Raw genomic sequence first — 16,764 nt, forward strand, 5'->3', positions numbered from 1 at the left:
CTGTCTCTAGCCCTGTGTCCCACCATGTGATCTCTCCCTCTGCCACTTACTCCTGCCATTGTGGTGCTATCCAGCATGTGGCCCTCACCAGAGGCCAATAGAGCCATTTTATTTTGAACTTTCAGCCTCCAAAACTGTGAGTTAAATGAATCTTTTTTTCTTTATAAGCGCCCATCTTCCAGTATTTTTTATGGCAATAGAAAACACTAATACAAAAGTCTATGTGTTGTCCCCATCTTGATATGAATTGTCAAGACATCTTGAATTCCTCCACTGTTGTGAGCATCTACCACATTTTGTCATAGTTCCTTTTTCTGCTGTCCATCTCCATCAACATACTGTGAGTTCCACAAGGATTGAAACTAGGCATTCCTTATTCATTTCCATATGCCAGAGCCTACTCCATACCTGGAATACTAGTGTGAGGAAAGACAGCTGGGGGTTCAGTTCATAGGATGAGAAAAATAAGCAGTTAGGAATAATGCAGCCACATCAGTTTCCTCTGCATATGTCATGGTCAAAACTGGGTGAAGAGACATGGCTAAAGACTTGAAATTTAATCATAGAAGCTCCTTTATGGATATGCAAAACAGACCCAGATCTGGAAGCAGTGATTTCATGATTTTTTTTTTTTTTTTTTTTTTTTTTTTTGGTGGTGCTGGGGATTGAACCCAAGGCTTGTGCATGCTAGGCAACCAACTGAGCTATATCCCCAGCCCTTTTTTTATTTAAAAAAAAAAGAGGTAAGTCCTCTATTTTTCTGTTTGACACTGTTCTTCCTGGTTGCGATTCCCAGATTGCTTATTTGTAGAGAAAGCACCTAAATACTGGGGATCTTCCCCAGAGATTCTGAATAAATAGTCACCATTCATTTCCCTTGAATTTCTCAAGCCCTACAGTAAAATCAGCCAATAATATGAAATTACTTGTAATGTCCACTGGAGGGTGATATGCTACTGCTGATAATCACCTTCTACAATGTGACCTGTGAAGACTAACTTTAATTACATTTAACAATCCATAGTTACAAGTTCTCATAGCACTGAACACATAACAAAATAAGCCCATTCAATGCATATAAGGCTGTAGCAGAAAAGATGCAAATGACACCAATCCAGTCTCCATTTCCCATTTCTTTGTCCATGCCCCTATGTAGACAAACCCCAAGCATCCTAGAATATTTCTCTTCCATTCTGACCTGTGATGAACACAAGGCACAGAGTTAATGGTTTCTTTTAGAGCATTACTTGTCTCTTTAGGTACCTGTGTATTTCATCCTGGATAGATGACAATATTAGGAGATGAATATTATTATAATAACAATTTTAGAAATGGGGACATTAACACTAAATCCCAGGGAAGTTTAAGAACTGGTCTAAAAAGAAAGGACTTGTATGGCACGGTATGCCTGTAGCTACTTGGAAGGTTGAGTCAGGAGGATCACTTGAGTCCAGGACTTAGAAGTCAGCCTGGGAAGCATAGTGAGACCCTGTCTCAAAAAAAAAAAAATCAGGGCCTCTTTTCTATGTTCCCACAACACCCTATTCTTTCTCTAGTCATACTGTACTGTGACATACATACGAGGTGTCAATTGTCTTTCTCAGCCACTGGATGAAAATGACAAGGGCCCGTGGACTGCATTTTGTTCTCTGCCGTATCTATCCAACATGAAAAAGAGTGTGAGGCACTGGGAGGCCTAAAATGGAATAAGGCTACAGAGAGAAGAGGGTATGAAGATGGAGTAGGATGAAGTTCTATCTAGGGTAATTACTCTGTTACCAGCTTGGATAAATGAGGACATGTCTGGGAATACAGAAGAAACAGTGAATATTGTCTAAGGAATGCATTAAGAGAAAGCATGGGGCATCCTGTGGCCTGTGGCCTGATACTCCTTCACCCCTTTCATTGCATTGCTCTGGTTCTTGTTTTAAGTGTCCAAGATGGTACCTGGTAGGATGTACATTAAAGTGCCTAAATTTGGGCTGGGGTTGTGGCTCAGTGATGGAGTGCTTGCCTAGCGCATGTAAGGCACTGGGTTCAATCATCAGTGCCATATAAAAATAAATAAGTAAAATAAAGGTGCAAAAATACAATAATATTTTTAAAATAAAGTGTCTAAATGCTACAAGTGAGCAAAATCATGATCATTGGCTCCATTTATCAATGCTTTAATCTAATAAGAGCAATGATAATAGAAAATTCTTATTGAATGCTTATTGGGTGTCAACCACTGTCCCAGATGATTATATACATGAGTTCATTTCATCCTCACAATGAAGATGAAGGTGAGTTCTTTTAGATTTTTTTTTTTACAAATCTGGATAGCAGTAAGTGGCCTAAAGAGCAAGCCCTTGCTCTTTCTTTGAATTAAGATATGCTTAAACAATGGCACATATATTAACCACTGTTAGAAGCCATAAAAACTAATGGTACACAAACATTTCATACACAAATTTAAAGTGCAATATATATTTTGTGCAAAAGAAAAAGACAACCAATATACAAGCAATGTTGAGGACTAATTTAGAGAGAGGAAAAACACTGGCATCGTGCAACCTAGGGCAAAGCCCCCAAAGAATCCCTTCAATACCTCTTCCTTTCCCTAGAGTTCCTCACAGGGTTTCACGTGCTCACTGCTTTTCTCTCTCCAATGCTTTATCTTCAAGACACTGGGAGGTCTCCCAACGGCTTGTCCAGCCATGGGTACCCTTCTCCCCAGGACAACAGTCCCCTATGTGTATCCACATACATGGAAACCACACTAGGAGCCATAAATTGTATGCCAAGTTAGAAATGCTGTAACTCTTGAACAGAGTTGTTGGATTTTGTTTGTATCTTTGGTACTAGAGATTGAACTCAGGGGTATTCAACCACTGAGCCATATCCTCAGCCCTATTTTGTATTTTATTTAGAGATAGGTCTCACGGAATTGTTTAGTGCCTCACTTTTGCTGAGGCTGGCTTTGACCTCACAATCCTCCCACTTCAGCCTCCCAAGCCACTGGGATTACAGGTGTGCACCACTGCACCTGGCTTGAATGTTTTTTTTTAATATTTGTTATTTGTTGATGGACCTTTATTTTGTTTATTTATATGTGGTGTTGAGGATTGAACCCAGTGCCTCACACACGCTAGGCAAGTGCTCTACCACTGAGCCACATCCCCAGTCCAAATGGAATGTTATAGAGGTGTTACCTCTAAGAGCAACCAGCTATTTTTTTACCACCAACATGATTGAATCCCCTGGGGCATATATTCATATTTATGTTCTCCCTCTCTTTCTTTTCCACCTCAACTCAACCTCTAATAAAAGTCTGGGACAAGCTATTCTGAAGAACAAAGGCAGAATCTTGGGGAATGAAGGGAGATATTAAGAGAAACCATAGTCTATTGCCTCCCTAGAGTAAGTGAAGGGAGCAAGAGAATGAGAGGTAGGGATTTCTGTTATATCTCATATACACAGAAACAGATAACTACTTCATTGATCTGCTTTTACCTTGTTGAACTGGTAAACCAAGTTAAACAATTCAATGAATATTACATGTACCTCCAATGAAATATATGTACAGAGGAGAGACAAGGTAAGAAAAAGACACAGGAGAGTATTCAAGTCCTTTTACTCAAGAAGTAGAACATTGAATACATTTATTTTAATATGCTCCTTTGAAATATTATAATGAAAACCAGGAAAAAGGCAAAACATTCATCAGAGGAAGTAAATTATGGAAGATACATTTGTTTTAGTTCTAGGAAACCACTAATTAAATGACAATAATGTTTATATATCCTTGGACATGAGAAAATACCAACCACCTATTGTTTGGCTAAAATTTCAGGTATCAAGAAGTTACATATAAATTAATGACTATTTTTAATATAGAACATAGAAATACATATTTTCTATTTATTAAGTATTTACTAATTTCTGAACACTTAACACATGTACAAGATAGGATTTCAAAAGAATAAAGAGGGCATCTAGTGCACAAACATTCTTCTTCTTTCTGTCTCCCTAACCCCCTCTCTAGAGTCAGTCACTAACACAAAACCAAGCAACATAGTAGCATCATTGGATGAATAAGAGCAATGAGGTATGCAATATTTATTTTTAGAACATGTTCTTTTAAAACATACAGAATAAACAACGTGGTGTCAACCTAAATCACACAAAGAGAGAGAGAGAGAAATCAATGGAAAATATCCATAACTGTTCACAAAAGTGTTGGGATGTAGCCGCCCAGCACACTAAAATGCACGTGTTGCACACAAGCCTGTTCACAATAGCACCAGAAACGTACAGTACACGGGATTCCCACCAGCCATGTGGGGATCCTTCAGGACGAATGGCACAACCAAGTGATGGAAGAGATGGCTTGAAAACGTGGAGACACTACTTGCTTGTTGGATGTCACAGTGATCACTGTACACAGACGAATGTGTGTGTGCTCAAGTTCTGGATTCGGAGCAAGTCCCTTAAACAGAAATGGAGAGGAAGGGGAAACAGGAACAGGTAGCTTACACTGACACCACAGGCTGACCGGTCCGGAAACAGACCTGGCTGACAGGAGAGAAGTGCTGCAGGGGCTGGCTGTAGGGGCCCCCACACACTGGGTTCAACATGTCGGCGACCTCATTCACAGCTCTTCTTGGCCAGGACAGGCAGGGGTCGCCTCTATGGACGCGTTCTGCATGGCGTAGTCATCGTCGTCCTCCTCGGTGGCCTCCTGTTCCCAAGCTTCACCATCGACCTCCTCGATGACCATGCTGCGCACAGTGCCCGCGTCCAGGCAGTGCGGGGCGACGCCGTACACACGCGGGTCGGACTCCGCGGAGTGGAAGCTCTGCACCCCGCACCTGCTGCAGAAGCTGTGCAGCGCCGGGTGCGTGTTGGACGGGTAGGTGACCATGCTCTCGGCGCCCTGCAGCAGCGTGAAGCGCTCGGCTGGAACGAGGAAGTGGCGGTGCTGCTTCTTCTTGCACAGCCTGCAGCTGCACTCCACCACGTGCAGATCCTCAGGGGCCCAGGCCGCAAAGCGGACAGCGCCGCAGTGGCAGCCCCCGGTGTGGTACACCAGGCCCGGGAACTCGAAGGTGTCCAGCAGGAACTTGGCGGCACCCTCGCAGCTCAGGCCCCGCAGCTTGCGGAACGTCTCCCAGCGCTCGCGCTGCGCGCCCAGGTCCAGCTCACCCGGGGACGTGGCCGGTGCCGCTGAGGTGGGCATGAGCGCCTGCTGGTTCCGCAGCTGCGGCAGGAGCAGCAGATTCTTGGCGCAGGTCTCCTGGACCCGCCGCCACCAGCGCTTGCGCCGCGCCTTTCCGCGCCGCCGCTTGGCCGCCGCCCGCTCGCTGCCTGCCGCCTGGCTCCCGACCCCGACTTGGACAGGTGGGCACCGCGCGCGGCTCGCGCCCATGACCGCGACAGCTGCGCAGGTGGCTGGAGGATCCCCGGGCCGCTTTTGCTTCCGCCGCTGAGCGCTGGCTCTTTGCCTTGCTCTGCCCATGGCGCCTGCAGTCTTCTGAGTGGGCGCCCACAGCCCCTCATTTCCCAGGCAGTCTCTGAGCAACCTCATTGGCTGCACCTGCAGGATTGGCCACTTGTTGAGTGTGATGTCAAGGAGACCCTTCCCTTGACCCTATCAAAACCTCCTTTGCTGGCCTGAAATTCTGGCTGAGCCTATCAGCTACTCATTCTCCTAAATGTTATTTTCTATTGTTTATTTAACTCAGCAACCTAATCTTAAAATATTCAAACACTAGGGATGCTGCAGATCTTATAGTTAGTATTCAGCAGCAGATTTGGTAGCTCAAAATAAGCAGTAGTCACAGAAGAAAAACAAAAGCTTTCATGAGCAAGAGTGTGTAGTGTGTGAGTAGTTGTATCAAAGTTGGGGGATAGTAAAGATGACTATGCTCAATGACTATAGTAGTCATCTTTACTAGTACATCAATGGACCCAACCAAAAACTCCATCCATGATAACCTCAATGTAGCCCCAACAGTCACTTTGGTAGAGTGGTTGAGTGCTTGCTCAGTGGTAGGGAGCCAGTTTAGCATGTATGAAACCATGAGTTGGACCTCAAGCACCTGAAAAAGAAAAAAGGAACAATGTGTTTATTTGTCTATTTGTACCCAGAATACATTAAGTTTTCTGGAATGCCTGAATACGAAGCTGAAGCTGGTTTTTGGTTGTTGTTTGTAGCTCAACCACTGAGCTACAACCCCAGCTCCTCTTAATGTGTTTTATAAAGTTTTCTGTCCCTAACACAGAATCTAATTAAAATTTACACATCAAATTTCATGTTGTCTTTTTAGTTTCTTTAATCTAGAATAACCTCATCAAAAACTGTTTTTTGTTGTTTATTTAGTGTGTTTTAAAATAACATGTTTTAAAAATCGATATTGCATACCTCATTGCTCTTATTTGTCCAATGATGTTACTATGTTGCTTGGTTTTGTGTTAGTGACTGACTCTAGAGATGGGGGTAGGGAGACATCATCTCTCATGTGGTTGTTTTGTTTATTTGTCTGTTTGTTTCATTGTTTTGGAAACTGACAGTGATTGATCACCATGGCCACTGGAAAGACTCCAAAAAATGAGCATGAATCTTACTCCTTGAGATATAATCAGAACTGGGAAAACAGTGAGGAGGACTCTTCCAAAAACTTGTTTCCTGAGTTAAGTAGTGATGTCCACACATACAAGTAGAGATTCACAAAACTGTCTCCAACCTAGATTCAATAGTTTTTAACATTTCTGTCCTATTTGCACATATGCATGTATTTTTCCAAAAACATTTTTTAAATATTCTTTTAGTTGTAGATGGGCTTTAGTTGTAGATGGACACAATACCCTTATTTTATTTATTTATTTTTATCTGGTGCTGAAGATTGAACCCAGTGCCTCACATGTGCGAAGCAAGCGCTCTGCCATTAAGCCACAACCTCAGTCCTCCAAAAACATTTTATTTAAGATATAGGCATTAGTGACATTTCATCTTTCAATATTTTAGTACTCATATCTTAGGAATAAAGATATAAATTCTTGAAAAGCCACAGGATTATTATCATACCTATGAATCGATAATAATGTCCTAATGTCATATCATTTCTGGCATATATTTACATTTTCCAAATAGTTTCCTTTTTAAAATATTTTTTAGTTGTAGATGGACACAAACCTTTATTTTATTTGTTTTTATTTTTATGTGGTGCCCAGGATAGAACCCAGTACCTCATGCATGCTAGGCAAGCATTCTACCACTGAGCCACAATCCCAGCCCCAAAAATTGTTTTCTTAATGTGTTTTTTAAATTTTTTTTTAGTTGTAGATGAACCTGATATATTTATTTTATTTATTTATTTTTTAATGTGGTGCTGAGGATCGAACCCAGTGCCTCACACTTGTGAGACAAGTGCTCAACCACTGAACTACAACTCCAGCCCCTTTTAATGTGTTTTATAAAAAGATTTCTGTCCCTAACACAGAATCTAATTAAAATTCACACATCAAATTTCATGTTGTCTTTTTAGTCTCTTTAATCTAGAATAATCTCATCAAAATTTTTCCATGACATTTGATTTTTTAACAGACCAAATTAAAAATATTTTGATTGATTTTTCTGATTGCTTCCTTGTGTTTCCATTAGATTGTTCTTCTATCTCATACATTTCCTGTACAACAAAAAAAGTTAAGTGCAAAGGCTTGATTAGATTCAACTAATACAAATGATTCACAGATGATGTTCCATACTTCCCATATACTGCATCACATCAGAAGTTCATGATGTCAGGCTATCCCAGGAGTAATGATCCTAAATTTGCCTCTTCATTAAGGTGCTAATTGCCAGATTTCTTCATTGTGAAAATATGGCTTTTCCCTTTGAAATAAAAAAACAATCTGAGGGGTCTTATTTTGACACTGTTTGGGTATCTTTTTTTCCTAGTGGTTTAAAATCTGTTGATAATAGTCAACTGAACCAATTATTTCATTGTTAGGTTACAAAATGATGATTTCCTACTGCTTAATTTTTTTCTACGTTTATTAGCTGGCATTCATTCAAACAGATGAACTTTATGTCAACTGTGGATGGACAACTGTTTTTTTTTTCCTTAAAAGGCAGTGTATATGCTAAATCCCTTGCCTTTATTTATTGGTTTGCAATGTTAAGAGTTGGAGTAATAGACATCTTCAGTTATGAAAAATTATTCTCTTTTTCTGGATATACTTTTGAACTAATATATTTTTATTTATTCAATAATTTATACTTAATTAATTTTTTTTAATTTAAAATTGTTTCAGCTTTGGCCCACGGGAGCTGGTTCCTGTGTCCCTTTGTATATCTCCCATTAATCTTTGAGGACTTGCTTGTTTTCTGGAAGAGTTAGATGCTCCACGCTCTCCTTGTACTTTTCCTAACCCAGCCTTGGAAACACATTTCTTCAAACAGCTCTGGTTCCTACAACACAGTATTTGGAACCATGCCTGGCCGTATCATGACACATTTTAAAAAAAAAAAAATTTAGGGGCTGAGGTTGTGGCTGAGTGGTAGAACACTTGCCTAGCATGCGTGATGCACTGGGTTTGATTCTCAGCACCACATACAAATAAATAAAATAAAGATCCATCAACAACTAAAAAATTTTTAAAAATATATGAAATTTTTAGTTGTAGATGGACACAATACATTTATTTTATTTGTTTTTATTTTTATGTGGTGCCCAGGATAGAACCCAGTACCTCATGCATGCTAGGCAAGCGCTCTACCACTGAGCCACAACCCCGACCCTCATGACACATTTTTCTTAATTACTTATATTTTTCTTGAAATAACTATAGGTATATATTAGTTGTAATATACACAGAAATCCCTGTTCTTTTACCCTCTTTCCCCCAATGGTAATGTTTTGCAAAATTATAGTAGACAACTAGGATATTTTATTGAAAATATCCACTAACCTTAATCAAATTTCCTCAATTTTACATGTACTCATCTGTGTGTGTGTGCATGTGTGTGTGTGTGCATGTGTGAGTGTGCATGTGTGTGTGTGTGCGTGTGTGTGTGTGTACACGCACATGCACACACAGGTGCATTTGTGTATTTAGTTCTGTTCTTGTTTCTCATATTTTATCATTTTGAAATTTTTTATAAATGAAACAAAAGGTAACTGGGATTGGCATTTTTCATCCAGCATAATATTCTGGTTATCATCCAAGTTGTTGAGTGTATTGCTAGTTCATTCTTTATTATTATTATTTCATGGCGTTAATGTACTACAGTTTGTTTAAACATTTACCTGTTAAAGTACGTCTAGTATGCTTCCAGTTTTTAGTTGTGACAGACAAATCTACTATGAACCTTTGTGTACAGGTTCCTTTGTTTCATTTTGCTAAGATAAAGAGTTCAATTGCTAGAGCATATAGTAGTTGCATATTTAGTTTTATAAGAAACTGCCAAACCATTTTCCAGATTGGCTATATAATTTTACATTCCCACCAGCACTGTATGAGTGATTCAATGTCTCCATAATCTCCCTAGAATTTGGTATTATCACTAATTTTTAAGTATTTTCTGTCATTCCTAAGTTGCCTTTTCACACTGTTAAAACTTTCCTTCACTGTACAGCAGTTTTTTAGCTTTACTCTATTTTGAGTTGACTTTTGTGTATGATGTGAGGTAAGTATCCAATTTCATCCCACATGTGAATATCCAATTTCCCCAGCACCACTTATTGAAGGGACTCTTTCACCATTGTGTATTCTTAGTACCATTGTTGAAAATCTGTTGAGACTATGTGCATAGAATTTTTCTGGGCTCTCTATTCTGTTCAATTGGTCTACATGTTTGTGGTTATGCCAGTGTATACTGTTTTGATTGGTAATATATTATGAGATCAGGAAGTCTGATATCTCCAGTTTTGGTATTTCTCAAGATTGATTTGGCTATTTCTGGTCTTCTGTGGTTCCATATGAATTTTAGGATTTTTTTTCTATTTCTGAAAAAAAAATATCATTGGAGTTTTGACAGGGATTATGCTGAGTCTATAGATTGCTTTGTGTGGTATGGATATTTAAAAAACATTAAGTCTTCCAATCCAGGAACACTTCCAGTTACCTTTTCTTGTTTAGGTTCTCTCTTCAACATTTTGTAGTTTTTAGTATGTAAGTCTTACATTTTCTCAGGTAAATTTCTTCCTAGATATTTTATTCTTTTTGATGTTCTTGTGAATGGCATTGTTTTCCTAATTTTATTTTTAGACAGTTTACTATTAGTGTATTTTAAAACACTGTTTTTTTGTATGTTGATGTTATATCCTTCAACTTCCCTCCACTTGTTTGTTAGTTCTAACAGTTTTTAAGGAGTTTTTATTTTTTTATACATAAGATCATGTCATCGGCAAACAGGGATAGTCTTACTTCTTAATTTTTTATTGAGTTCCCTTTAATTTTTTTTCCTGCTAATTGCTCTGACTAGGACTTCCAGTACTATATTGAATAGAAGTGGAAATGGTAGGCATCTTTGTCTTGCTCCTGATCTAAGAAGAAAAGCTTTTTTTTTTTTTTTTTTTTTTTACCATTGAGTATGTTGTTAACAGTGGGCTTTCCATGTATGGCTTTTATTATGTTAATTTTACCATTTTATTATGGCAGCTTCCTTCTGAAACTCCCACAAGGCATATATTGGTCTGTTTGATGTGTTCCTTAAGTTTTCTTCATTCTTTTTTGTTATTTTTTGTCTCTGCTTGATGTCCCGATGGTACCACCTGCAAAAGGAAGGTGCTTCCTACTAAATCTCTACTAGTGCTGACAGTGTTGGGCTGCCTTCTGTCAATGTGTGGAGGACCCAGAGTCACAAGTCTGGTGGAGGGTCAAGTGACAGTGGCTCAGTTCACCTTCTGCCACTGGGTGTAGAGCCAAGAGGTACCAGATCTAGGTTGCTATTTAGTAGGTCACCCAATGGTGAATCTACTGAATCTAGGTGTCTGTCTGATTAAGAGACACAGGTCTGCCAGGAATAATGGTGCAAGTCTGTAATCCCAGAGGTTCAGAGGGCTGAGGCAAGGAGGATCACAAGTTCCAAGCCAGACTTAGCAACTTAGCAGTAAGGACCTAAAGAACTTTGTAAGATCCTGTCTCAAAAAATAAAAGGGCTATGGATGTTGCTCAGTGGTTAAACACCTCTGGGTTCAATCCCTGGTATGAGAGAGAGAGAGAGAGAGAGAGAGAGAGAGAGAGAGAGAGAGAGAGAGACTGGACACTGGCCTGGGGGGGTAGCACTTGGGCAGAGGGCTGGGAGAAACTGGGCTGGCTGACATTAACATTGGAGGTGGAAGGGCTTATCTGCGTGCGACTTCCTGGTATGTGGCAGGGAGTATGTTAACCTACATATTTTATTGTTACTGCTGTGGGTAGGTCAGATCCTACCATTTTTGCTGACTGATGTGATTATAGAGAATGAATTGGCTTCCTTCTCCCTCAGCTTTGCTGTTACAGTTAATGCAGGCAGATCAGCCAATGGATGCAATTGTATATAGGTCTTCTTGCTAAGACACTGCTAATTTTTCTCTTTCATAGACCTTTACTCAGAAAGAGCAGGCACACTCTTAATTACTTGTTTGTTTTTTATCTTTGGTCTATCCTATAGATGGTTTCCTGGTTTCAGACTTCTCCTAGAAGGATGGGTGATATAAAGAAAATCTAGGGAACTCAATGTGATGTCATATTTGAAGTCCTAAGATCCCTATTCAATTTACCTTCTTCTTTCTATATTTTAGTATCTGTTAAAGCATTTTCAGAATATTTACCTGTATTTGGTGGGAAAGAGCAGGGGAAAGTGAGCCTTTGCCTTTGTCCCAGAACCATACTAAAACAACTGATTTTTTACATACTACAATCTCAATATCTTTGTTCTTTTCTGTCTTGGATACATTTCTGTCTCTGGCCAAGGAAAGTTATGAAAACTTGCTTTTTAGGCAAAACAAACCCCTCACTCCCAAAAGGAAAATGCTCCTTAAATACAAGTAATTGGTGGAAAGTCATACAGAAAGTTTTTTAAATTTTTTTTGTTCAGTTTATTATGTATTTTATTTTATTTTGATCATGTGGGAATCAAACTCAAGGCCTCATACATACTGGGCATATGCTCTTACCATGGAGATACATCCTCAGCCCTAAAAATATTTTTAATTCAATTGTGTAGGGTCTGTTCTACTCTCTCAACCTAAATTGGAAACCAAGTTTCTAATAGTTATTTAAGTATTATACTGGAGCAAGTATATTTTTATGAAAACACTTGTAGCTCCTGGGCACTGTAAGGAAAGAAATATAGAATATAATAAAAATATGTCTATCTTGGCTGCAATGAGAACATCTGGTATCCAGATAATTGTTTCTAAATACCATTACCTAATAAAAGGAACAAAGGAGTTGTTGATTCCAGGGATGGAGTTTGGAAGTATAAGATTGTGTGGAACATAAGGAAAGTGGAAAGTAAGGAAGATCTCAAAAAATCATGTGGATTTGTCAAAAAGACACAAGGACCAGATTGAATGGGGGCTCACATGGCTTAAACTTGGACAACTTGAGCATCAGAATAAATAATGTTAATAATGTGTTATAATGAATTTAATAAAATAAGAATTCATGAATCTGTACTGTAAATAAATAAGGAAAAGGAAAGACTCTTCCTTGTAGTAGTATGCTATTTAATGAATGAAGAATAAATGATGCAGTTAGAAAAGCATCATTTTGCAACTATTATGCAGCATTATCTAAGAAATGAATCATTAATAAACACTAAAATGAGTGTATGGAAGTTTATGCCATTGGGATATTTGTACATTCTCAAAATATTTCCTCACACAGAATATTTAATAATCATAAATGAAAAAGAGTAAACTTGTGTTGAAGAACCCCGGTGGAAACCATTTCAACAAAATGATTCAGGTTGCAAAACAATACAGGGACAAAACATATTATGTGCCTGTTTTATATTATAATGATAAAGATGTGATATTTTATGGTGCTTCTGCTGAGTATGTCTAACATCAACTGAATCATGAAAAAAATAATCAAATGAACCCAAAATGTGAGACCATCTATAATTATCCCAGAACTTTTGAAAAATGACATGGAAAACAAAGAATCCTTAAGAAACTGTTCCCAGAGCTAAACAATCTAAAGTGGCATGACAGTTAAATACAATGCATGATGCTGTAATAGATTTCATTGCTAAAAATGTTATAAAAGGTAGTATTGGAGGCTAGGGGTGTAGCTCAGTAGGAGAGCACTTGCATAGCACATGTGAGGCCCTGAGTTCAATCCTCAGCACCACGTAAAAAATTAATAAATAAATAAAATAAAGGTATCTACAACTAACAAAAATTTATAAAAATTATTATTGAGAAAACTGGAGAAGTTGTTTTAAAAGTCTGTAAAATAGATGATCTTTTCATCAAGGCAAATTTCCTTATTTTGATAATTTTACTTTTTTTAAATAAATGACAGCGGAACGCATTACAACTCTTATTATACATATACAGCACAATTTTTCATATCTCTGGTTGTATATAAAGTATGTTGACACCAACATTTGTCTTCATACATGTACTTTGGATAATGATGTCTATCACATTCCACCATCCTTGCTAATCCCCTGCCCCCTCCCTTCCCCTCCCACCCGCTGCCCTATCTAGAATTCATCAATTCCTCCCATGCTCCCCCTCCCACCCCACTATGAGTCAGCCTCCTTATATCAGAGAAAATATTTGCCATTTGTTTTGTTTTGTTTTGTTTTTGGTATTGGGTAACTTCACTCAGCATTATCTTCTCTAACGTCATCCATTTACCTTCAAATGCCATGATTTTGTTCTCTTTTATTGCTGAGTAAAATTCCATTGCATATGTATGCCACTTTTTTTATCCATTCAACTATTGAAGGGCATCTAGGTTGGCTCCACAGTTTAGCTATTGTGAATTATGCTGCTATAAACATTGAGGTGGCTGTGTCTCTGTAGTATGCTGTTCTTAAGTCCTTTGATTATAGACTGAGGAGAGGGATAGCTGGGTCAAATGGTGGTGCCATTCCCAGATTTCCAAGGAATCTCCATACTGCTTTCCATATTGGCTGCACCAATTTGCAGTCCCACCAGCAATGTATGAGTGTGTCTTTTCCCCCACAACCTTGGCAACACTTATTGTATTCATAATAGCTGCCATTCTGACTAGAGTGAGATAATATCTTAGAGTAGTTTTGATTTGCATTTCTCTAATTGCTAGAGATGATGAACATTTTTTTTTCACATATTTGTTGATTGATTGTATATCCTCTTCTGAGAAGTGTCTGTTCAGGTATTTTACTTTTAAAAAAATTTAGTTGTAGATGAACATAAGACCTTTATTTTATTTATTTATTTTATGTGGTGCTGAGGATCAAACCCAGTGCCTCACATGTGCTATGCAAGCACTCTACCACTGAGCCATAACCATAGACCCTAATTTTACTTAGTTTTAGGAATGATAATGAAGGATTTAGGAGTAAAAAGACATGAATTCTGCAACTTATACAGAACTGGTTCAGAAAAAAAATAATTACAGGTCTGCTTATGTTTATACGAGTGTGTGTGTATGTGTGTGTGTATGTATGTGTATGTGTAGATAAAGAGAGAGCAAGACAAAGGGAATATGATAAACCAAATGTACTGAAATGTTAACAACTGAAGGATTTACATGAAGGGTATAAGGTCTGTGGGAATTCCTTGGACTGTTCTTGTAATATTTCTATAACTTTAAAATTGCCTCAACATAAAAAGTTAGGAAAATTGTGTCATATAATACATCACAGACTGGAACATATATGTGCACACACATGCCCATGTACACACATCAGCATGCACACTTAGTTTCACATACTTTTTAAATTTAAATTAAATTCATTTTTAAATTGATACATTATATATATATATAAATGGGGTAACGTGATCTTTCAATGCAAATAAAATTGTATAATGTTTAAATCAAGTTGAACACATCTGTCTTCTCAAATATCATTTATTTATGGTGAAAACTTTCAAAATCCTTTCTTCTAGCTTTTTGAAAGACACAATACATTATTCTTAACTGTAGTTACCCTACTGTACAATAACAAACCAGAACTTCTTATTCCTGTCTAACTGTACCTTAGTACCCAGTGGTTAACCTCTCTCCCATCCAGTTCCAAATGGTTTTCATGCTGAACTGTTACTTCCAATTTGAGGTGTGGTGTCATGGAAAAAAAAGGTATCTGAAACTTTAACAAAGACTTCAAGTCAATTCATTCCAAACCAATTACACATAATGTTAATAGTAACATCATCATTTTTGAGGGCTTATAATGTACTGGGCACAAAGTGTCTAAAATGAATTAACTAACTCAGTCTTCACAGCAACATTCTGAGCTATCCTGTGGCATACAATAGCTGACATGATTTTCCTAATTTCACAGTAGATGAAACAGAAGCACTTGCAGAGGTATCTCAGGTCACAGGCTAAAGGTCCCACTGCAGCAAGAGGTAGGGCTAGAATTTGAACTCAAGTAGCCTGACCTTATGTATTTGTTATTTAACTTACACTAAGTAGATGGGGCCCTCATAGTTTTGAAGTGGGGATGAGCCAGATAAATAAGTTATCTTCTAGAGTCTGCTACTGGACCAGTGAGGAAGTCTGTCCCAGGCTCCAAGCTTGAATGCCCCAGGCTCTCTCTGCCTCCTGCTGTTTCTCTTTGTGCACAAAAGTTTCAAAACAACACGATGACGTGTTCTATTCTTTTTTTGCGTGATACTGGGGATATAGCCCAGGGGCATGCTACCACTGTGCTACACCCCAGTCCTTTTTTTATTTTTGAGACAAGGTCTCCTAAGGCTGGCCTTAAACTTGCAATTCTCCTGCCTCAGCCTTTCAAGTTACTGGAATTACAGGTGTGTGCCATCTTGCCCTGTGATGATTGTCCTTGAACAATGCCAAGAAAGTGGATGTTGTTTTCTTACCACCACAAAAATGACAACTATACGTGTTTATAATATATGAGTTATTAGCTATATTTAAGCATTTCACAATGCGTATATACTTCAAAACATGTTGTACAGAATAAATATATATATAATAATTTTATGTGTAAATTAAAACAAAACTAACAGCTGGATATAGGTCAGTGGTAGAGCCCTTGCTTAGCCTGCACAAGGTTCTGGATTCTATACCCAGCATGGCAAAAACAAAACTACTCAGGGCTATGTCTGTTCTTAAAAAGCCCACTGGAGGGCGAAATTTCATTGCTGTTAACCAGCTTCTACAAAACAAACTGTTAAGGCTAACAGGAATAATTTACAGCTCATTTTTTATAAACACTTAATATCAACCACCTAAGAAAGAAAATGGATTCATGCTTAAGATGAATCGACAAAGCAGAAAATGATAAAAGTAGCAGTAATCTTTCTCATCCTTCCTACCTAGCCCTCCACCCCCAGGGTCCCTGGTTGTTTCTCTCCATATCAATAATGGTTTATGCAAAGGACAGTATTAAAGATTCTACTGAGCTGTGGCAGGTCTGTTTGGTTCCCCATGTGTTCCTTCCTAAGGAAAATATGAGAATTAAAATTGGAATACAGGGGTCTTCACTTCTAGAGAATCCAGAGGTGAAACTTCTCAAGCAGACCTCCCCTCTTTCTGGGAAACGCTGTTAGTGTATTCCACTTAGCATGCAGGCCTAGAAGGGACAACTATAATGTTGAACAA

General features: G+C 38.4%; 1 protein-coding gene across 1 annotated transcript; it reads right to left on the reverse strand.

Moving 5' to 3' along the window:
• Positions 1 to 4,633: 4,633 nt before the first annotated feature.
• On the reverse strand, positions 4,634 to 5,500 carry LOC308639808 (centromere protein V-like protein 3; the record flags this gene model as incomplete). Its single annotated transcript, XM_081278146.1, has 1 exon — positions 4,634 to 5,500. The coding sequence occupies one exon, from the start codon at positions 5,498 to 5,500 to the stop codon at positions 4,634 to 4,636; it is 867 nt and encodes a 288-aa protein (XP_081134272.1).
• Positions 5,501 to 16,764: the final 11,264 nt, after the last annotated feature.

This window comes from Spermophilus citellus (assembly GCF_964194105.1).
Source record: "Spermophilus citellus genome assembly, chromosome: X".
Classification (NCBI taxonomy): domain Eukaryota; kingdom Metazoa; phylum Chordata; class Mammalia; order Rodentia; family Sciuridae; genus Spermophilus; species Spermophilus citellus.